This window comes from Pygocentrus nattereri, chromosome 12, assembly GCF_015220715.1.
Source record: "Pygocentrus nattereri isolate fPygNat1 chromosome 12, fPygNat1.pri, whole genome shotgun sequence".
Classification (NCBI taxonomy): Eukaryota; Metazoa; Chordata; class Actinopteri; order Characiformes; family Serrasalmidae; genus Pygocentrus; species Pygocentrus nattereri.
In genome coordinates, this window is record NC_051222.1 from 33,204,343 (window position 1) to 33,228,250 (window position 23,908).

Below are 23,908 nucleotides of genomic sequence, written 5' to 3' on the forward strand. Positions count from 1 at the left end.
CTGAAGTCCAGCTGCTTGTGCACTGTATGTTGCTGTGCGTGTAGTCGTCTTACTCAAATACAGCTTTTATGGGTCTAGAAGAGTGAAGCTTGTGTGGAGTTTGATGTTGGGGATACCATTCTTATTTAATAAATAACAATCATTTTATTAATCACCATCAGTTTTAGTTTTATTTAGTGGTTAGTTTCTTTACCTTTTCTTTTCTTTTTGACCTAAAAATATCATTTTCAGCACATCCATGTTTGGGTGCCTCCCACCACAATATACAATATGTATCAGTACACATGAAATATCAACAGATCAGGTGACTGACTAATAGAAATGGTTGAGAATTACTTATTGTCCCATTGTTGCACTACTCCATGTGCACTGTTGTATATAGTACTGTTGTACATGCCTTTTGTATTTTTATTTTTATTCATTCTATCTATATTTTATATTTGCATAGAGTATTTATTTATGTGGACTTAATTTTGCATGCCTATTACTACTTGTTTTTATGTTGCACCTTCATGCTGAAGCAAATTCCTAGTGAATCCTGTTCATTGACAATGGCAATAAAACTTCTTCTGATTAACATCAATTACAAGTTATATTTTTTTCATCTGTCTGTAAAGTTACCAATTTTGAGATACACTCTTTGTTCCAACAGTGACGATTAGCTTGTTTTGTTAAATTAAGCGGACCTTGCAGTTTCAGACCCTCACTGTTTTTTTTATTTTTATTTTTTTACAGCCGTCACTTGCAAGTGAATGACTAAAATGTCGGAGGGGGTGTGTTTTGTTTCTACGGACAAAGCGCAAAAAAAATTATGAAGCTGCTATGTGCATTATTGTTGCAATGTTTTTGCCACTACAAACCACTCACTCTCCCTTAGTATAGGTTTGAGGATGACAAGACTCAAGTCAAGTCAAGTCAAAATTTAGTGCAAAACAGCTTTACAGAAAAGAGCAAGACTAATAAACCTTGAGAGGAAGCAAGACTCAAAAAGGGAACCCATCCTCCTCAGGTCAACACCAGATAGCAAACAAAAACAGCAGAGAATAAGATTTGACCATCAGTACAATATATTGAAAACGGGGAAAAGCCGAAGTAGCAATAGACTATGTCTATGATTCCAAAATGCAGCAGCATCATCAGAAAGGTCAGTTCATGCAGGTAAGGTTTGCACAGTGTTGTACAGCAGAAACTCCATGGTGGTCAAGCTGGTCCAGAAGGCTGGCAAGCAGTGGGTACCCGATCAAGGCAGATGAAGCAACAGTCTCAGACACACAGAATGGGCAGCTGTTCAACTCGCCAAAGATACAAACACAGTTAGTTTTGTTAAGAAAGACTGATTCCAGTAAACAGTGTTAACAAAGTACAGCAGTGGTTCAGACAGGTCAAGCTTTTACAGCCTAACTAAAAGGGAGAGCCAGAAGGCAACAGAGACATGAGGGCTCCCTGAGATGACAGCACCCCTCTGCTCCACCATCAACAAATCTGACTGCGTGAGTGATCAAGAGCAGCAGGAGGACAGCACCAACACTCCCAGTTTAACTCATTACTCTATGACCATGAACCCCCACGATCAGCACCTTTTATCTAACAGGAAAAACTAATTACCAAAGGCTTGACTATACAGTAGGTTTTTAGCCTAGACCTAAAAACTGACGTTGTGTCTGAGTACTTTGTGGGCTTTGTACAAATGTCAGCAATCCCCCTTCTGGCCACAGAGGTCTTCCTCTCCTGAGTTCAACACTGTCACCACGACAACCCTAATGAGTCCCACCTGATCCTTATTTCCACCCTATTCTGCTCTGCTATAAAAAACTCTCAGTTGCGCTCACCCTCTGTGAAGTATTGCCAGTTCCTCAGTGTCTGCCTTACCAAGCCTTGTTTATTCCCTTGTCTTCTTTTGGTGTTTTGGACTGTTGCCTGCTCTTTGGACTGATTTTTGCTCTTGCCCTTTTGGATACTTTTGCCTGCTTTTCTGCTGACTGCTTTTTGGCTTTTGACCTCCTTTTCTGTCCTCAACCTTGCCCCTTGGATTTCCCTGTTTTATTAAACCACCTTTTAACCTGCGCATGGATCCTTCTCACGTTCCTGAGAATCAACTGTTACGTCGAAAAGGCTCTACCCCCTGAGGTGAATTCTAGGTACTAATACTAACAGAGGATGCTTTGTGGTCTCTGACCCAATGGTTCAGAGATCCTGCAGTAGGGACTGTACAGAGAGGAACAACAGTCAAATATCCCACTCGTTCCAAGAATGAATCCTCACTTCACTTTTTTTTTTTTTTTTTTTTTTTTTTTTTTTTTTTTAAAAGATCATACGAATCTGTAATATTGTACTTCTGCTTCATTTACTTTCAGTTTATCTTAGTTTGTGTCTTGCTCCACCCCAGCAAAATACTTTATTTTATAAATAAAAAAATAAACTGTCAAAAGCTAATTATGTGAATCCTATCAGAGCTCTCTGCATGTTTGTGTTGCAGGCAAAGATGGAGGAGCTACAGTTGTTTCGTGGAGACACAGTGGTCCTGCGTGGCCGCAAGCGACGCCAGACCGTCTGCATCGTCCTCACAGACGACACCTGCGGAGACGAGCGTGTGCGCATGAACCGTGTCACACGCAACAATCTACGTGTGCGCCTTGGTGATGTCATCAGGTAAACCTACCAGTGACTCACAGTCAAAATCAACTTATTAAAAGTAAACATCAATAATAACAAACACATGCACACCATATTCTGACCTGCTCGTTCGTCTCCTAACTCAATAACATGTGAGCGGGAAAAAGAAGACAATGAAGATAATAAGAGATAAAATAGAATGGAAACTGCACCCTAAGCAAAGGCCTGAGACAATGTTTTTCCATTTGTTTAACATACCTTGCACTCAGGAATGTGAACTGAAGCTACTGCTCATAATTGGCTAAGAACAGGATTGATTTTGTTTTGTGGTAGTTGTAGTATACAGACAAGAATGTTACAACTGAAACTCCTGCTACATCATCTTACCTTAAATGTGGTTGGCTGCCTTCTATGCTGTAGACTGGGGTTCAATTCCCTGTGTGGGGAAGCACCCCTCAGTATACAAGTAGGAGTCCTTGGGCAAGACTCCTAACACTACCTTATATAAGATAAGAGTCTGACAAATGCCATAAAATGTAAATGTCTTAAACTCTTATGTGTGGGTAGCATACATGCCTGTCCTGATGTGAAATATGGGAAACGCATTCACGTCCTGCCCATTGACGACACCATCGAGGGACTGACTGGGAACCTGTTTGATGTTTTTCTCAAGCCTTACTTCCTGGAGGCCTACAGACCCGTCCACAAAGGTATCAAGACAGGGGTCCTAAAGGCATGTGCATGCCGCCAGTTGTATTTCTTTGTCACTGACTTCTCCACCACTCTCCAGAACCTAGTATCTGCATCATTCTAACTTGAGAGCCCACTTTCTAGAGAAAGTGTGAGGTGTGGAGTATAAATACTAAAATCATTTGTATGCGTTAAGTGTTTTAGGTTGGGAGTGTTTTTTTGTTTTTTTTAATGCACCATATACATAACATGATTGACATCATGCAATTTGCCTTTTTTCAATTTGAATTGAAGTTACATCAAGCTGAATGTCATGTGCGTTAATGTGGCGAAAGTCTTTTTTTTTTTTTTTTTTTTTTTTTTTAAGAAAATTAAGAGTTTAAGAAATATATTTAGAACTGGTTTATAACTCTGCATAGACTTCCTCTCTCTGCACCTCAACCTGTATGAGTTTTAGCGACATTCCCACAAAGAAGCCAGCATGCATTATTAACCTAAAAAGTGCACAGGTGAAATTGGGGAAATTGACCGTTCAAGAGCAACTTCCTTGTGGTAAATCCAGCAGTTCATTTAAAAAGATCAACTAAATGTACAAATTGGGTAACAAAAGGGGTCCTAGAATAAACCCCTGGGGAACTCCACATACTGTTTCCCTGTGTTTTCCCTGCTTTAGTATGTTAGGTGTGTTGGAAAAGGGAAAGCACAAAAATGCTCAGAGTAGCTGAGTTACAAAAAGTGTTTAGTGTTGTAAACTGGAATTTAACCCAGGAATGATCATTTCTAGGTTTCCCCTGATGGAGACTTTGAATAAAGTCCTATTTTTGTGAGTGCCTCTCACTCTGTCTCTCTCCTTAGGTGATATATTTCTGGTTAGAGGAGGGATGAGAGCAGTAGAATTCAAGGTAGTGGAGACAGATCCCACTCCCCACTGCATTGTTGCCCCAGATACCATCATCCACTGTGAGGGAGAGCCAATCAAACGAGAGGTATGCATGTTTGACTGCTTGATCTTATCCCACTTCAGTAGCAGTTGCATGGTGCTGTCAGATCAGTCATTTCCATGTTGCTCTTCTACACTTAACTCAAGTCCAGAGAGTACAAGTCCTTTGCTATGTTTGAGAGCTGCTTATGCAATTAATTACATTTACTTTCTCTTTAATTCTGTACAGATGTTTGTCCACCTGCCTTTTTCTGTTTGATTTCATTTCTTGTTGTTGGCAGAACAAGACTGTTCACACCACAGTGACTGTTCATCAAATTCAAATCTCCTCTTCTAACAAACATACAGAGCCCTGTATAAATAAAAATAATGCGATGTCACCAGCAGGGCTCAGTAGAAACGCATACTTTGCATTCATTTAAAATTTAGAATCTATACTTTCCACATGATGCCTCTGCATTTTCCAAACTCTGAGGGTCTATAAGAGGGTCCACGTTTCAATTCCTCACACTCAAATTGGCAGAACTTACAATTAACTTTATAGTAAACACTGAATAATTTGAGTTTCTGAATATTTGTGTAATCATTGAACAATTTATAGAAACTAATGATTGATTTATAGTAGCTACTGAACAATCCACAGTAAACAATTTATAGGTGATAGTAAAAATGTATAGTAATTGAATAATAAGTGATACAATTAAGCATTTCATGTCTAACTACAGATCACTGCTGTCAGAATAAAACCTTGCATCTCCATTTTTGTCATTTTTCAGGTTGGGGTGGGGGGTGCATTGACTTTGATTAAAAGTAACAGGTTTTTTTTTTCCTTCTCCTAAAAGTTGTCATTTTGAAGATACAAGGTTTTCTTCTGACGAAAGCCATATGTTTTGTCTATATAAACATCAGATGATCACCTAAGAGTACTCATTTACATTTTTGAATACATGTAATTTTCATAGATTTGTTCAGAATGATATTTGGATTTGTCATCAGTATCCCTGTCTGATGAAACCTCTGAATTTCTTTAGCTTTGTGCTCAGGAGACCACATGAATAAATGGAGGACTTCAGATATGGGCATTAATGAGTTAAGATTAATAACTGAATGTGTAGATTAAGGAGTTGAATAACATGTACAAAAGGTGTGTGTTCACCTATGAAGGTGATCTCTAGGTTTGTTTCTCTTTCATGGTGCTTTTAGACATGTTTTGTTATCAGGATGAGGAGGAGAGTCTGAATGATATCGGCTATGATGATATTGGTGGCTGCCGTAAACAGCTGGCTCAGATTAAAGAGATGGTAGAGCTTCCGCTCAGACACCCCGGCCTTTTCAAAGCCATCGGCGTGAAGGTAAGAGTCCTTACACCTGTCATTATGAAAAAAGTGGCCACTTTATTAGACCCATAGCCACTTTATTGAAACACTTACCTTGTACCTCCACTCACTGTCCACTTTATTAGAAACACCTACCTCATACTTGACTCACTTTATTAGAGACACCTACCTTGTACTTCTGCCCAGTGGCCACTTTATTAGAAACACCAACCTTGTGCTTCAACTCACTGGCCACTTTATTAGAAACACCTACCTTGTACTTCCTGTCACACATTCACTAAAGGTAAGAGTCCTTACACCTGTCTATATGAAAAGTGTCCAGAAGTGTCACAATGCATCAATCAGAAGGTGGAATTCAAATGCATCAGTTTTTAGTATATTATGATTGATAACAATCAATTGATAATACTGAACACAGCATACTCACTTTTTAAAAATGTAAATATCGATTACAATAAAAGGGTTACTGTATTGTTTTATTGCCTATATTCCACCAATGTGTGACTAATTTCCCCCAGTTCTGTTTGTTTTTATAAACAACTATAAACTGTTCCAAAATAATCAAACTGAAATAAGTTTAACCATCATAGAATCTGAGATTTCAAAAATGCACTGAATCATTTTCTAAAAAGTCTAATCATTTTACTTTGACATTTCACTAAATCTCTCGTTTCCATCCTACAGCCCCCACGAGGAATTCTCCTGTACGGACCACCCGGCACAGGGAAGACTTTAGTGGCCCGAGCTGTTGCTAACGAGACGGGAGCGTTCTTCTTCCTTATCAATGGTATTTCTTACCCCACACAACTCAAGTACTGACACTAACACATCTGTCAGTGGAGTTTACATCTTCACGTTTATTAGAAACATCTTTCTACTTCTTCTCATTGGACACTTTATTAGAAACATGTACCTAGTACCTCCACTCACTAACCACTTTATTATAAACGCATACCTAGTAGGTCCCCTCAGTGGCCACTTGATTAGAAACATCCACCTTATATAGGTGTCAACTATATAAGTGTACAACTAGTTTGTCGCTCACTTGTTGTTGTAGTTTCTGATTACAATCTGCTACTGTCCAGATTATTTTTATTATTAATGCAGCAACTAAACCTTCGAGTTGTGGCCTGTCTCCCAATGTCCACTTTTGTGGTACAAGCAAATCAGAAACACCTTAACAGAAAACGGGTGACTTCTGAATAAAGTACAAATATAAACTGCTAGGTGGCAGAATGCACATCAATCATACAAAAACATGACAAACTCACACTAGGATCTTGATGCAAACAATCGTAAAAGGACTAAAATCAATATCCTTAACTTCTCAGTACAGTCTCATTGTTTACCAGATAGGCAGTTCTAATAGTTACTGAGTGCTAATGCGGTTTTCTTTATTCTAAGTGAAAATAGTTGAGTAAAACATTCAACCCATGCAAACACAACAATGCTAGTGTCCTCAATATGCTGAATGTTGCTTGGCCCCTGAAATTGCTGCTGGCAGCTATAATTCATAATGGTTAATGACACCTCTGTTTTGTAGGTCAGCTAACAGTGTACTCATGAGGAATGAATCCAGAGGCACATCTAGAAATAGAACCTTTTAATCCTTAGATGAGACAGGTACTTGAGTTCATGGCTAACCCTAGATTCGTGATCTACACAGTTGCTTTTCTTTTAATCATATCTTTCTTGGATATTATGTTTCATTGATATAATTCCAATGTGTTTCAGCATTCCAGGATTTCTCATGATGAAACTTTGCATTTCCTAGTTTAAGGATGTATCTGTTAGGTATTGCCCCCTTCTATGCTTCCAGGTCCAGAGATCATGAGTAAGCTGGCAGGAGAATCCGAGAGCAACCTGAGGAAGGCTTTTGAGGAGGCAGAAAAGAATGCCCCTGCTATTATCTTCATTGACGAGTTGGATGCAATTGCTCCAAAAAGAGAGAAGGTGAGGAAGAGGATGTGTAGAAGTGTGGTGCAGTCAATCTATGGCATCACCATGTACACCCAAGCTAAGCCCTCATGTGATCAAGCAGTACAGGTGTAATGTCAGTAGACCCATGATGAGGTCAAGGCAGAGCAAGTTTAACTGTGCTTAAATGCATCAGAACTGTATTTCCTACCAGACACACACAGGTCAACTACTCATACCCACACACTGTCAGTCTTAGTGTTTACTTTTACAGGTTTATTAGAAACATCTACTCTTTACTTCTTCTCACGGGCCACTTTATTGGAAACACTCACTTAGTACCTCTACCCACTGGCCACTTTGTTAGGAACACCTACCTCACAGTAGGGGGTTCTCATTCCGCCTCTTTCACCCTTAATTGCTCACTAACAGCTCAACCAAGTCAAAACATTTTACACCCAGAGAGCCAAGAGTGTCCTAGTTGATCTAATAAGTTGTGTGCATTTAAGAAAGTGTCTGACCAAAGGGTAATCCAAACTGGCTTTCATACCTTCCAGTATGAACAGCAGAATGTGACACTCGATACACCACAATTGTCATATTACAATTTATTTTGTGTGCAGTGGAAAAGGTCACACTATTATAATGGAGCAGGTGTAGTGTTTTGTCACTGAGCTAGCATAATTGGCACGCTGACTAATTATCTTCAACCTGCATGATTTTGGTTAAACTCTCAGTCCAGCCTGATGGTACAGCATTTTAAAATGGAAACCCAGTGTCATATTGGTCTAGTACAACTAGTACAAGCATGACCACGCTGTTCTCAATCTGTATGGTGCTTGGCCCCCAAATGACACCCCTCATTGTTCACTAGCAGCTCAATGGAGTCGCAATATTTCAGTGAGCCAACAGTGTCCTAGTTAATCTGATGAGAGTAACGGGAAGAAATATTTTATTTGATTATATTTATTAAAAATATCCAAGTCGACTGTCATTCTGGCATCGGAGTGACCACTAGGTGGCCTGTATATTGTGGCCTTCATTTCAATGCACATATGTAACTATGCACATATGTGGCCATAGTTACATTCATCCCAATCCCAGGGTGGAAGTGAATTAAGCATAAATTAAATGTTTCTTGCCTTTCATGTAAGTAGTTTCTTTAATTCTGGGAAAGTCCTAGAAGTTTAGTTTAGTGTTGAAAATATGAAGGCAGTGTTTATGAATTCCAGTTTTACACAAAAGCTTCATAGACTCCCGTTCATGCTAGACTCTTTTGTAAGCTCCCTAGAGCATCTTGTCAACATGGAAAAGAGATCACTGAGGAAACAGTATCTGTGATTGCGGTGTTTGTATAGACCCACGGTGAAGTGGAGCGGCGCATCGTCTCTCAGTTGCTCACCCTGATGGATGGATTGAAGCAACGTGTTCACGTCGTCGTCATGGCAGCCACCAACAGACCCAACAGTGTGGATCCAGCCTTACGCCGCTTCGGTAAAACACTTTCACATAAATGAACATGACTACACAAATCACTGCTTTAGAGTTAAAAACCTTGTATCTTCATTTTTGTCATTTTTCAGTTTTTGACAGAATTTGAAAATACCTGTTGTCCTTTACATTATGTGTAAATTTCATGAAGAATGGACCAAAAGAAATGGTCCAAAATGGTCTGGTTCCATTCACTTACATTAAAAGTAAAGTATGTTTTACCTTCTCCTGTAAAAAAAAAAAACAAACATCTTAGAGATACAAGGTCGTCCAACAGCAGCAATATGTAAACACTCCAATATTGACCTGTACCATCATACCTGCAGGTCGGTTTGACCGCGAGATTGATATCGGCATCCCTGACTCTACGGGCCGCCTGGAGATTCTACAGATTCACACCAAGAACATGAAACTGGCTGATGACGTGGATCTGGAACGGGTGAGCAGATCAATATAGACTCATGATTCATTTGACTAACCATTTTAAATCGGTGATCATTTGAATGAGTCTGGCTGCTCAAACCTCAGCAATAGGACTTCATTATGTGAATCTGTCTTAAGAACTTTTCTGTGTTTCTGTAATCAGAGAACTCCTTTGAATCAAGTTGCTTCGAAGAGTAAATGAAATACAGCAAAACAAAATATTCACCATACGGCCAATTTGTTTCACACCTTGTTTTTACACACGTTCATTTGAACAGCTCCAGCCGCACTACTGTGTCTGATCCACTCTACCAGCACAACACACTAGCATACCAGTGCTACTGCAGTGCTAAGAATGACCCACCACACAAATAATACCTGCTCTTTGGGGGTCCTGACCACTAAAGAACAGGGTGAAAGGAGGCAGAGAAACAGATGGACTACAGTCTGTAACTGTAGAACTAGTGCTATTATATGGTCGGGGGGGCTGATAAAATGGACAATGTGTGTAGATACAAGTGTACTTAAGTGGGTGTAAAGAATAAGAAAATAAAATAAGAGTAAAATGTAATACAATTGAATTAATACAAATAAAATGCAACAAAGGACCATTATTGAGTTGATGGTTGAATAAAGTATGTATAAGATGTTGTGTGTAATTTTTCTTAACGTGAAGATTTAGAACTTCTAAGAGGTTCAAGAAGCTCATTCCATTCTAACCTACTTAAAGCGGCGTCACCCATGGTATGTAACTTCATACAGGTATTTGAGAAAATAGGAGATTCTTCATATATATCGAAGCCTAGGCGTGAAAACATTTATCAAACAAAAGTAAACGTTTAATTATTCTGTCTGCCTCTTATAACCATCGCAAAAGGCTAAAACTGGAGTAATGTGAGGAAGTCCTAGTTACAATACATACAGCTCAATTCTGCACATATTCTAGCTGCTGTCTGGTCCTCCAAATAAAAGCAAACAAGAGGGCATTACTGTAACCTATATGAATCACCTTCCTTGTGCTCAAACAGCCCTTTACAGATGTCTGTGTGTAAGAACAGGAATCGTTTGAATCATGATTCATTAAATTTTTTTTTGACTGATTCAGCTGAATCAAAATAGTGGTTATTTCCGTCTGTACAGAGTTTGTTTGGAGTATGTTTGTGTCTCTGTAGATCGCCACAGATACACATGGACATGTGGGTGCAGATCTGGCAGCACTGTGCTCTGAAGCAGCTCTGCAGGCCATCAGGAAGAAGATGACCCTGATTGACTTGGAAGACGACACCATCGACGCAGACCTGCTCAACTCTCTGGCTGTCACCATGGATGACTTCAGGGTCAGCTCTTAAATACAAACCTGAGACATCCGTTACTTACTAATGTCTATATCTGAAGTGTTAACTTTCACTTCTGAGTTTGTCTTGTTTCAAGTTGATCATATCAAATCATTAAAAATGTACGTTTTATCACTTCATACATTCACATTATTCATGTGAAATTTAGTTTTTGGCCATACAGGACTGAGTTTAACATAATTAAGAATTTATCAGGTATAAGACACATTAGATATTTCTTCCAAAAATCACTTGATAAAAAAATAAACTGTTCACATATGTGGACACCATTTGTGGCACAATAATCTAGTATAGAATATCATGGAACTGCTGCAGCATTCTTAATGTTCTGTATGGTGCTTGGGCCCCGTAATTGCTGCTGGTAGCTGTATTTTATGATGCCTCTCAGTATTCTAGAGGCCAGTTAATACACTGTTCTGTGTCTTTCTCTCTTTCTCTTTCTCTCTCTCTCCTCTCTCTTTCTCTCTTTTAGTGGGCTCTCAGTCAGAGTAACCCCTCTGCTTTGAGGGAGACAGTGGTGGAGGTTCCTCAGGTGAACTGGGAGGACATTGGAGGCCTGGATGAAGTTAAGAGGGAGCTGCAAGAGCTCGTACAGGTCACACACCCACAAACAGCGATTCCCGACCCACACCATGAACTGTATTTATCTAATGCCTTGTTCCCTTCAAAATCTTATCACTCAAGGACCACCACTAATCGCCTAATTTGTGCTCCTACCCTGTGACAAATGGTGCGGTGATTAAGTTTAACTACTATGAATAGTTCAGTAAACATGATAAATAAATCAGTATTTACTACAAACTATGCAGCTACTATTATGTATTATTCACTATATACCATGAATTATTGTTCATACCCTGAATTGTTCAGTGTCTACCATGAACTATTCAGTAATTATCATGAACTTGTCAGCTTCTATCTGGCCCCATCACTTGTGCCGGGGTTAACATTTTCAGTAACTACTATAAATTAATCAGAAACTTCTGTAAAATATTTATATGAATATCCAGTAACTGCTATACATTATTCAGTATCTGCTATGAATTATTCAATATGTACTATGAATTATCCAGTAGCATCTATGAATTAGTATGTATTATGCATTTTCCAGTAACTGCTATTAATTATTCAAACTGCTATGAATTGCCATGACCATTACTATTAGGTATTGTACATTATCTACTATGAATTATTGAATAACTGCTCTGAATTATTCAGTCTTTACTATCTACCCACCACAACCACCACTTGTGCCAGGTCTGTAGCATATTGCACTGGCAAGTCACTCAACACCGAAATCATGTTGCATTTTCACTGACCATCTGTGTTCAGTACCCGGTGGAGTACCCTGACAAGTTCCTGAAGTTTGGGATGACCCCATCCCGAGGAGTGCTCTTCTATGGTCCGCCTGGCTGTGGCAAAACGCTTCTGGCCAAAGCCATTGCCAATGAGTGCCAAGCCAACTTTGTGTCCATTAAAGGTGTGCAAATCTGCTCGATGTGAGGTGTTTGTGTGCATGTCTGACTTTGCCTCCCTGTATCCTAACTGTTTTAGTAGAAAGCCCTGCCGTATCATGTGGTGCCTGACCGTTTGCAGTGCAACAAGAGTTTCATCAGTTTTAAGTTTATGCAAATGAGCGTGGCCCCTGCATTGCATCTAGCCAATCAGGTAGGAGTAGGCTGGTCAGAAACTTGCTCTCTTTTCTGAATCCATGACAGTTTGACGTAACTAAAATGAAAACATCCGATTATTTTTTTTTTTTTTTTTTTTACAGAACTGTTGAAAGTGAAGATTTGGAGGGGAGACAGTTGGCTGAGTATATTTTGTGGTTCAGGAAAGAAGGCAAAATGCAAATTATATGGTGCTCTAAGGTCACTTGCTGAAGTAGCTCGCTTGCTAGCGAGACAAGCAAACTAACTTGTGCGGACAAGTAATACATTCTGAAAACTAAAGCATAACACACTCATTGCACTGTATTAGGGTAAAATAAATGAGAAGCAGTCTCAGGCATGTTCAATATAAACTCCTCGATTCCACAACAAAATGACGAACGCCGGCGAGCAAAGGGATCCAGCATGGCAGAACACGGCGAGGGGAAAAAGTGAAAAGTAACATTTGCCAGGATTTCACGTTATTAATACTAAGTTTCAACAGTACAGCACTGCATTCATTTGATTGTGAACCCATCTTGAGATTTTCTCTAAAAACACAGCAAATATACCTTGAAGTAAACATTGAGCTGTAGTGCATTATGGGATATGACTGTTAAAAACATTAAATTATTCTGACGATTCAGGTTTTGGAGTGTAGCAGTTTAAAGACTTGAGTTTTAAGCTGTTTTGTTTGCTTTTCATTTGTTTGTTTGTTTAAAGGGTGTAAGTGTTAACACTATTGTTTATTAGCATTGCCAGATATGTGGCCATGTTTGTGCAGTTTATGAGCAGTGCTTTTTGGTGTGTGTGTGTGTGTGTGTGTGTGTGTGGGTTTTTTTTTTTTGGCAAGATGTGCATTTTAAAAATTCATATTTAAAATATTCTGCATAGCTCAACATGGTGGACAAATATGATCTTTTTCAAATTAATATATTTAATAGTCTGAAAAGCAAATCTTTTTCATATGTAAATTTACAGTAATTGACTGGATACTGAACTGCATCACTTTTACAAATACAGAAGATTGAGTAAGCTATAATTAAAATACATCAATGTACAACAGAATAACAGCGATTTTTACAGTAATCTTTTGGTCCAGATGACTGGAGTATAGTTACTATATTTTCTATGAATGTGCTACAGTAAATTACAAAAAGTAATAACTAGTAGCCAGTAATTTACAGTAATCTTCCAGTGTCTTTCTGACAGTACAGTGTGCCTTCATGTTTTCTCTTACAGGTCCAGAGCTTCTCACCATGTGGTTTGGAGAATCAGAGGCCAATGTCAGGGATGTGTTCGACAAGGTGCGCTTAAAGCAACAGTTTGCTAAATCATCTGTACTTGCTCCCCCCTTCCCCCCTTAACCCAAACGCAGTCCACTAGTCACGACGTTTCATGCCTGTTTGCTTCTTTAGCCTTGTAGCTCCAGAGCAAGACTAATGTAGCTAACACACAATGGAAACTTATACCCCACCAATTAGTATGTTAACTGCATACCTTAAATAAGAGGTTTCAAGTTAGCTGGTACCATATTCAGCTACGCCAATGTCCATGTTTATAGATGGTGTCAAACACATTAGCAAGTCTAATTGAGATAACGGCACGACTCGGCGCAGTTTGTACCAATCTAATTGGTGGACTTTGTGCTGTTGTAGCGAACATCAGTGCAAGACTAAAGAAGCAAACTTCAGACACAAAGTACATCCTGGCTGATCAGCTCCACTTGGTTGAAAGGGAGGAAAACTGATTTAACCCTCTACTGCATGGATTATGAGAGCAATTAATAAATTGTTCTGGCATAAAATTGACCTAATTATTAAATTCAAAAACTTTTTTGTAATTTTAATGTGTGCAGGGGTCCTTTTGGGGTATGTTGCTCTGAGGCAACATTGTGTGAATGGGAAGACATGTAGATCCGTGTTCCCTGAAGTCCCTTAAATCCATTCCACTGTTGCTTCTAGGCAACAAACCTACTTCTGCAAATTCTCATAATCTAAGTAAATAAGTAAGTGATACTGAATGTTAGAGGTTTAATGTGTCTACTAAGAGACAGTATGAACAAGTACATGCTTCTATTGATGTATTTGAGCTATTCCCTTTATCCCAGTCATTGTTAAATTGAGGAAGTGAGGAAAAAGGGGTTTGTTGCCTAGAGGCAACATGGTACAATAGAAGGTTAACTGATTTATCACTTTGACATGCCAAAGGAAAACCAAAATATTAGATCAATACATATTAAGTGTGTGTGGAACCAAATCATGAAACGATAACAAACGAGTTGCTGAGAAACTGTGGTTGTGTTGCTGTGACAGGCTCGTCAGGCCGCTCCATGCATTCTCTTCTTTGACGAGTTGGACTCCATCGCAAAGTCCCGAGGGGGCGGGGCCGGGGACGCAGGGGGTGCAGCCGACCGGGTCATCAACCAGATTCTCACAGAGATGGACGGAATGACCAACAAGAAGAACGTCTTCATCATCGGAGCCACCAACAGGTGAAAATTGGGTACTTTGACCACACTGTACCAGTCCCTGGTCACCAGCCCTGGTCCTGTGTAGTCTGGTTCCACAATCTACCACACCTGCTCCAGATAATTAATGTCCTCACACGTCCCTGACTGGCTGGATCGGATGCATTAGTGTAAGGTGGGGAGGGGAGCATGTAGGCTGGAACTAAACTACTCAGGAAAGTAGATGTCCAGGACCAGGTTTGGTGACCACTGCCTTACACTTTAACCAAAGCATGAGTTCTAGATCTGATGAATTGAATTCAACAAAAGTCATGTTTTAACTTAATATTCTTCTGTTATGGTTTATAATGAACTTTTTTCTTGACAACTAACTAATCAGGAACTAATATAGCAGTGTAAAATTTTATGGAAATGAGTGTTGAAGGAAAACTGAGTCATTTTTTTTTTTACCAAGTTATTTTAATATTTTTCTGATTCTGATGCCATATTTAATCAGTTCACTATTCCATCATGTCAAGATTAATACAGCTATAATCTGATTCCACCAGAAAATAAATGGCAGCAAACAGCAATTACTCTCCTCCCTCTCCCTCTCTCCTTCTCTCCCTCAGGCCGGATATTATTGATCCTGCGATCTTGCGGCCCGGTCGTTTGGATCAGCTGATTTATATTCCTCTGCCAGACACGCCGTCCCGCACGGCCATCCTTAGAGCCAACCTGCGCAAATCACCTGTGGCCAAAGTCAGCACGCACACCTACACCCACACACACACCTACACCCACACACAAGCACGCATATATACACACACAAGCACGCATATACACACACAAGCACGCATATACACACACCCACACACAAGCACGCATATACACACACCCACACACAAGCACGCATATACACACACCCACACACAAGCACGCATATACACACACCCACACACAAGCACGCATATACACACACCCACACACAAGCACGCATATACACACACCCACACACAAGCACGCATATACACACACCCACACACAAGCACGCATATACACACACCCACACACAAGCACGCATATACACACACCCACACACAAGCACGCATATATACACACACCCACACACAAGCACGCATATATACACACACCCACACACAAGCACGCATATATACACACACCCACACACAAGCACGCATATATACACACACCCACACACAAGCACGCATATATACACACACCCACACACAAGCACGCATATATACACACACCCACACACAAGCACGCATATATACACACACCCACACACAAGCACGCATATATACACACACCCACACACAAGCACGCATATATACACACACCCACACACAAGCACGCATACACGCGCACACACATCTCTAATTATTAACCAAGTAAATATGGCACCCACGCATATAAATACATTCATACCCTGAATGTGCTTGATGAGCAAGCGCTGATTAGTGATCATGTGCATGAAGCTGTGTATGTGTCTGCATTCAGGATGTGGACCTGCCGTACCTGTCCCGGATCACAGAGGGGTTTTCGGGGGCTGATCTGACGGAGATTTGTCAAAGAGCCTGTAAACTGGCCATCAGAGAGGCCATTGAGGCCGAGATCCGCGCCGAGAGAGAACGACAGAGCAGGAAGGACCCGGCCATGGTCAGTGCTTGCACGTGTTCTGTTGGCTACAATATCAAAACAGTGGCAATCACTTCAATGGTAATCGTGGTATCGCACAGCTTGACACAAACAATACCGTGGCATAAATGAAACAATCACAACTTTAATTCTTTACACATAAAAGCAACTATTAAACATTTATCTAATGAAGCCACACCCCCAGAGCAAAAACTAAGACATTAGCTTTTACTCTGACATTAGTGACAAAGAAACAAGTGAAATATTCAGCAGTCAGGAAAATGTTAAACCATCAATCCAACCACAACCATTGCTTAATTGAAACATTGCTTATTACAGTTGGAGTTGGTTGGCGAGCAACAGCTCGGGACCAGAGGAGGGCTGGGCTTCCCAAAAGCATCTTAGCACAAAGATGTTTCATCACATTAAACACTGCAACAACTTAGCAACACCCAAGCACACACCTGAAATACTGAAGCAACCACAAAGCAACACTCTAGAAACCACGTGGGATACCATAGCAATTGCCTAGAAACTCCCAAGCAACCACTCGGGATACTTTAGCAACACCTCAGCAATGACTTAGCAACCACCTAGGCATATAGCAACTGCATTAACTTGACAACCATTTGGGATACCATAGCAACACTCTAGCAACCACATGGGATGCCACAGTAATGGCCTAGTAGCACCTTAACAACCACCTGGGACACCATAGCAATGGCCCAGAAATACTTTAGTAACAGGTTTAAGCCAACTTCAAAGGTTCAAACCGTTTTAAAAGCATGGTTTCCAGCACAGGAGGTCTTTAAATATGCGTGTGTCCTCTCTTTATCGGCTGGATCTCGCTGTGTGTGCTGGACTCAGTTGGACAGAGAGGGACAGTACTGGTTCCCTAAAGGGCGGCTGACTGTTCACTGACATTCAGCCTTTGGACTGGGAACCAACAGGACATGTGCGCGCGCGTGCGCGTGTGTGTATGGGGACGGGTTCCATTGACTAAGATTTTTTTTTTTTTTTTTTTTTTTCCTTCTGTAAAGTTTTCTTTTGACAATAACGATATAAGCATACAGCAATGCCACCCATTTACATTCAAGTTGCACAGGCCACATTTTGTCTTTTCCCCAAAATGTTAAATTGAGCTTTAAAATGTGCAAAAGTTCTTTAGGAGAGCCGTGTGTGTGTGTGTGTGTGTGTGTGTGTGTGTGTGTGTGTGTGTGTTCTTTGTGTCTCTCTCAGGATGACGATTTTGATCCTGTTCCTGAGATCAGGAAGGATCATTTTGAGGAGGCTATGCGTTTCGCCCGTCGCTCTGTCAGTGACAACGACATCCGCAAATATGAGATGTTTGCTCAGACTCTACAGCAGAGCCGTGGCTTCGGCAACTTCAGGTACTCTCACTCACACTTGTATTCTTTCTATTCTAATATTTTATACTAACACTGTTTGATGTGGTCCAGAAGAGGATGGGTTCCCCTTTTGAGTCTCGGTTCCTCTCAAGGTTTCTTCCTCTTGGAGTTGTAAAAATAAACTTTGACTGGGACACTGTATAAAACAAGGGTCAAATCTACCTATATTACAGCATAATACTAATTATTGTATAGGCTATATGTATGGAACTAAACCTTCTATTTTCAAAACGGTAAAGCAGAAATAAAAGCCTTCTTACCCTTTAATGGAACTTAATTTAACAAGGTTTTCTAGGTAATGCTCAGATTTCAAATTATAATTAAATATTATTAAAAAAATCAAAATGAGATGCAAAGTTTTGTTGAGGTGTGGGTGGGTGTGGGTGTGTGTGTGTGTGTGTGTGTGTGTGTGTAGCCATTTTTCTATGAAACCCATAAAGGAGATTTGTCCAAACGATTACCTTCAGAATTCACATAATTCGTTGAAGGTCCACCTGTGTGAATTTGAAGTGTTACATGATGTCAGTGTTAATACACCTGTTCTGAAAGGCCCCCTGAGTCTGCAACACCACTAAGCAAGCAACATGAAGCACGACTTGAAGACCACTGTACACCATTACAACCCACCTAACTTAAGTGAGCTAGAGCAGTTTTGTCTTGAAAAATAGGCCAATATCCTGTATACCTCTACACATGCATACAAATGTTGCACACTTAGACATGGAGGTAACAAACCGTGGGTGAAATTATTTGCAATGTAAAGTTTGCTTATCTCTCTCTTGGTCTCTCTGTCTCTCAGGTTTCCTTCTAATTCACAGTCAGGTGGAGGTCAAGGTTCAGGTCAGGGTTCTGGGGGTCATTACAGAGATGATGGAGACGATGACCTCTACCAATAGACCGGCTGAATGGGGAATGAAGAGAAGCTGTAATAGGTTACACTATAAATGAAGCTTATACGTTTGAAACATTACAGCTCTTTATAACCTGTAGAAAACAGCTGCCACTAAGTTTTATTGCTGTTGGCAGTTGCTAAAGAATCCCAAGAATGTCTCTAAGATGGTGTGAAATGCGTATATAAATAATACAATGGTTTGCAGTGTTTTCTCCATCATAAGTACTTAATTTCTTCAATTATCATTTTGGCATGTCAGAAATCTGGGGTGTGTCTTCAGATGCTGGTTGATTTAATTGTTTTTAATAGTTTTTAAAGGATTTTAAATGTGTTCTACTGTCTATCTGTGGTGTTTTGTGTGTTTTTTTTTTTTTTTTTTTTTTTTTTTTGTGCTAGAATCAGATTGTAATACAGATGGATATTCAATAAAACCCTGGTACCTAATGTGGCTGCTTGAGTGTATTAGTGTCATCACTGAATCACTTTCTTGAGCCTGAATCCAGTAATACCACAGCTGATAACCTGATATCACTACAAATACCAGCACTTTTGAATGTCTCTACGTTAAAAGAGAATTTGTAATTTCTCCAATAAAATGCTTGACATTACTACAAGAGATCAGGCGTTCATCTCTGCAGTAACCCTGGGCGCAGTGAACAGAGGGAGGGAGGGATGAAGTTTGTAGGACTGGAAGAATGGATAGGACATAGGGAGACTGGTAAATGCTATGCTGACGATGTTGCTACCAGGCTGCACTGTTGCCAGGCCACTATACTGACTATGCTACTCCTGGGCTTCACTGTTGCCAGGCAGCTATGCTGACTACATTGCTACCATGCTCTGCTGTTGCCAGGCCATTACTCTGACTTTGCTATTCTACACAGGGTGCAATTCACTGCTGGACTGTGCTTAACATTGGTGCTCAGGTTAAATAGTAGTGTATTAGGGATCTCACTTTGTTTGGATAGTCCACTATAGTTCCCTATAGAGTTTCTACATTTTAGTGGTGGGCTTAGTGTTAGGATTCGGACCAGGGTTAGGGCGAGGACCAAGGCAATGGTTGGATTTGTTTTGGGTAGAGGTTATGGGTGGGAGTAGGATTAGAGCCGGGCTTAGAGTTAAAGAAAATGATGGTGGATTTAGTAGATGTTTAGTTAAATGTAACTTCAAAGCAAATGAAGTATCTACAAAGCATCTAAAGTGGATATCAGTGTCTTTACTAAAGCTAGAGCTTCTTGAACAAGTCATTCATCCCGATGATAATGGACTCAACAAACCTTAGAATACATCTTAGAACCTCTTTGAGGATGTTTAAGAACTAGAAATGAATCTCTCCTCACAATTAGAGATTGAAGATTGAAAAGCTGCCTCTACACTTGAAACTGCAGCAAATGTCAGTATGTCCATGAAGACTTTTCTGAAGCCGTGTTTGAAAATAGAGCTGTATGAAGCATGGCGGCAGATATGATCAGCGTGTTGGTCACCCACCAAAGCTTCCAGCCAAACACACACACACACATTTCCTAAGCCGCTTCTCCCTCAGGATCGCGAGGGGGTGCTGGAGCCTATCCCAGCGGTCATCGGGCAGAAGGCAACATACATCCTGGACAGGTCACCACTCCATCGCAGGGCTCTAGCCAAACAAAACAATCAAACCCAGTCTAAATAAGGTCCACTACTGTCCATATTTCCAAGACTGACTTAGTCTTTTATTCTTTCATGTCGACAACCTTTCAGATTTGTCCTTCTTTTCATGACCACACTACAGCTTTACACACACTTGACCATTTCTGTCTTCAACCTGACTTATTTATTTTCTAACATAGACCTTGATACTAATATCCCAGACAAGTACACCAATCAGGCATAACATTAAACATCACCTTGTTTCTGCACTCACTGTCCACTTTATCAGCTCCACTTACTGTATAGCTGCTCTTTGTAGTTCTACAGTTACAGATTGGAGTCCATCTGTTTCTCTGATACTCTGTTACCCTGTTCTTCAGTGGTCAGGACCCCCATGGGCCCTCACAGAGCAGGTACTATTTGGGTGGTGGATCATTCTCCGCACTGCATTAACACTGATGTGGTGGTGGTGTGTTAGTGTGTTGTGCTGGTCTGAGTGGATCAGACACAGCAGTGCTGCTGGAGTATTTAAACACTGTCCACTCACCGTCCACTCTATTAGACACTCCTACCTTGTCGGTCCACCTTGTAGATGTAAAGTCAGAGGCGACAGCTCATCTGCTGCTACAGTTTGTGTGGGTCATCCTCTAGTCCTTCATCAGTGGTCACAGGACGCTGTTGGCTGGATATTTTTGGTTGGTGGACTATTCTCAGTCCAGCAGCGACACTCCACCAGCACTGTTGTGTCTGATCCACTCACACCAGCACAACACACATTAACACACCACCACCACCACCACATCAGTGTTACTGCTGTGCTGAGAATGATCCACCACCCAAATAGTACCTGCTCTGTGAGGGTCCATAGGGGTCCTGGCCATTGAAGAACAGGGTAACAGAGTATCAGAGAAACAGATGGACTACAGTCTGAAACTGTAGAACTACATAATGTCAGAATGTTGGGCCCGATTGGTGTATATTACTAATACAATCAAAAATTTAGAGAGATCACTATTCTGGGACATTTGCATTTGTAAAATAGTATCATAAGTAACTTTTTAAGGTTTTAGATGACCAAAGCCCAAAAGAGAGTCCGTTTTAACCCCTGAGCTGACTGAATATTACTCAGTGTTGCAAAAACAAAGGAAATCTCATTTTAAATTTAATTTAAAGTCATCTCATTTTCATTTTTAAGTACAAAACCTATATATACTTCAACAGTGGTGAACCATTACTGTTAGAGCTAGGCCTCCAGGCAGTGAACGTAAAAACTGTATCATCTATAATGGTAATTTCTGCGGTCACCCATATGGGACTTTTAGTAATATGTTAGCTAACACTGATGGAATTAACATTTTTGGCTATTCTAGACTAAATACAGACTTTCATAGCTTGTAAAAGACATTGAATGTGTTTTTGTATGAAGCATGTAACAAACTTTAACATATTGCTGTCGGTAGTATCTCCAAAATAGTAACTTTATAGGAGAAGGAAAAAACCTACTTTAATTTTAATAAGAGTCAATGGAACCAGATTTTTTCTAAATCATTTTGGGCCATTTCTTTTGGTCCATTATTCATGAAATTTGCACACAATGTAAAGGACAACAGGTATTTTAAAATTATGTCAAAAACTGAAAAACAAAAATGGAGATACTTAAGATTCTTAAGACAGCAGTGATATATTTAGTGTATGGCAATTTTGCAGCAGCTCTTTCAGTGAGGAGTCAGAGCATATCCACAATCGGAAATGTACCTTAGTGTGAGTCCCACTCATTGTAAATTAAAATGCAATACGATGTAAATCACATCCTGACTATGTTGGTAGTTAAGCTAACATGTAAAGCCTTCAGATCAGCTCCTGAAGTTGATTTCCTACTGAACATTTCATGATTTTAATGCTTTTCAAACCACAATTTAGCAATATCATAACAATACACAGGGAATAATTACATGATTGTTGTATTTAATAATTGGTGATCAAACTCATGTACATCTGTAAGAGAAAGCGTACATATGACGAGAAAGGCAAAAGTATTGGGTACAATCTGAATCTGCACACACATGTATGCTTTAAAAAAACAAGTTTATTTTGTGCATCCAGTGTATTGTAAATAATAGCTGAAATACAGCAGGCCGTTATATCGCAGTCTGTTGTCCCTGCTCTCCAAGCTTTCCTTGATGGTGGGCCAGTATTCCAGCCATGTCCAAACCCCAAACAAATAGTGATAACTGATAAGAAACAACATGATACACACAGTTAAAGAATGTCTGCAAGTCTGGAGAAATGAATATGCTTTTCTCTTAAAAAATTCTACTGATAATCCTAATAAAACACACTCACACTTGTAGGTCCATCGTTCAGCTATAAATGCATTATTTTGTAGACAGTGTTGTGAGGTTACACAAACTTTACAGAACTCTGGTAAAAAGCTGAAACTGTAGAACAGACTCTAACTGGAGGAATCTTGTAGATTGGATGAAAACTAGGCAAGAGCAGTGATGGCTTAAAGGCAGTTGACATAATGTGACCCAAGTCCCATCCTGTGAAATACAACATACACTAGGGGACAGCAAGCTCACCTGCCCAGAACAGTGCTATCCACACAGGCAGCCCTATCCACGGGGAGCAGTTGAGGGTTAGGTGTCTTGCTCAAGGGCACTTCAGTCACGTACTGTCAGCTCAGGAAATCAAACCAGCAACCTTCCGGTCACAAGGCTGGTTCCCTAGCCTCCACCCCATGACTGTCCACATGTTCAGGGGAATGAGGACCGAAGACATACATTTCTTCCAGGCTTTGTGAAGAGCTTTTGTGATGAACAAAAGCATGGTTTTGATTGAGTGTCCTGGTTTGCATTCAGACTAGTTGGCATCAAGAATTTTGTTTCTCTCAAGATGCAAAAATAGCTGTGCCAGGATAGTCCTTTCCAGAGTTTTTTGGACAAAAATGAAGAGAGTTAAATCAGTGTGTATCTCACAACTTTTGTAGGATCTGGGAATGGCTTCTTGAGTACTGGCGTCACTCGAGAAGGTTTGCAAGTGGAAGGAACTCAGGTTAGTCATGAGTTAATGAGTTAATCATTGAAATCCCATAGTACTATAGGAAAAGCTGAGCCCCCTCAAAGATTTGTGTGGACTTAAAGCCTAGAGAGTGCTTCACAATCCTGTGCACCATGAGTGCACCAGATCCTTAGCCATAGTTTTGGGATTTAACACAAAGCATGGAGACTGCACCCTCTACAAACACCCACCAACATATGCATTGTCCTTTCCTATCTGACGCACCACAGAGTTTGGCCAGATAAAGGCTTCATGTGTCAGGCCACTTGACAGCTATGTCTGCTCATTCACTGCTGTGCACTCTTTAAGGCAGAAGTTGATGGGATTCAGGGGGCTATAAGTCTGCAGAGATGAGTGTGCAATGCACCTACATGGAAACATAGAAACTGATTTAG

At 40.3% G+C, this 23,908-nt stretch overlaps 2 protein-coding genes across 7 annotated transcripts in view; one reads left to right on the forward strand and one right to left on the reverse strand.

The window, feature by feature from the left end:
* The window catches only part of zgc:136908, a 29,040-nt gene extending 9,849 nt beyond the window's left edge, over positions 1–19,191 (forward strand). Inside the window, exons 1-18 of one of the 4 annotated variants that reach the window (XM_017722167.2) lie at positions 1,851–2,138; positions 2,477–2,649; positions 3,181–3,323; positions 4,159–4,289; positions 5,464–5,595; positions 6,265–6,367; positions 7,400–7,533; positions 8,856–8,991; positions 9,315–9,427; positions 10,584–10,748; positions 11,239–11,361; positions 12,099–12,246; positions 13,658–13,722; positions 14,731–14,909; positions 15,497–15,626; positions 16,389–16,547; positions 17,766–17,917; positions 18,735–19,191. In XM_017722167.2, coding sequence (XP_017577656.1) covers positions 2,483–2,649; positions 3,181–3,323; positions 4,159–4,289; positions 5,464–5,595; positions 6,265–6,367; positions 7,400–7,533; positions 8,856–8,991; positions 9,315–9,427; positions 10,584–10,748; positions 11,239–11,361; positions 12,099–12,246; positions 13,658–13,722; positions 14,731–14,909; positions 15,497–15,626; positions 16,389–16,547; positions 17,766–17,917; positions 18,735–18,831 — 2,277 coding nt within the window. In that variant the 5' untranslated portion in view covers positions 1,851–2,138; positions 2,477–2,482 and the 3' untranslated portion in view covers positions 18,832–19,191. Of the gene's footprint in view, positions 1–1,850; positions 2,139–2,476; positions 2,650–3,180; positions 3,324–4,158; positions 4,290–5,463; positions 5,596–6,264; positions 6,368–7,399; positions 7,534–8,855; positions 8,992–9,314; positions 9,428–10,583; positions 10,749–11,238; positions 11,362–12,098; positions 12,247–13,657; positions 13,723–14,730; positions 14,910–15,496; positions 15,627–16,388; positions 16,548–17,765; positions 17,918–18,734 lie in introns of those variants that run through there. The other 3 variants (XM_017722166.2, XM_017722165.2, XM_017722168.2) reach the window with 3 other exon arrangements.
* A 3,207-nt stretch (positions 19,192–22,398) lies between these two features.
* Positions 22,399–23,908, reverse strand: part of LOC108442222 (complement C3-like) — a 66,310-nt gene continuing 64,800 nt past the window's right edge. For all 3 annotated transcript variants that reach the window (XM_017722163.2, XM_037543759.1, XM_037543758.1), the window contains one exon: positions 22,399–22,684. In XM_017722163.2, coding sequence (XP_017577652.1) covers positions 22,540–22,684 — 145 coding nt within the window. In that variant the 3' untranslated portion in view covers positions 22,399–22,539. The remainder of the gene's footprint in view (positions 22,685–23,908) is intronic.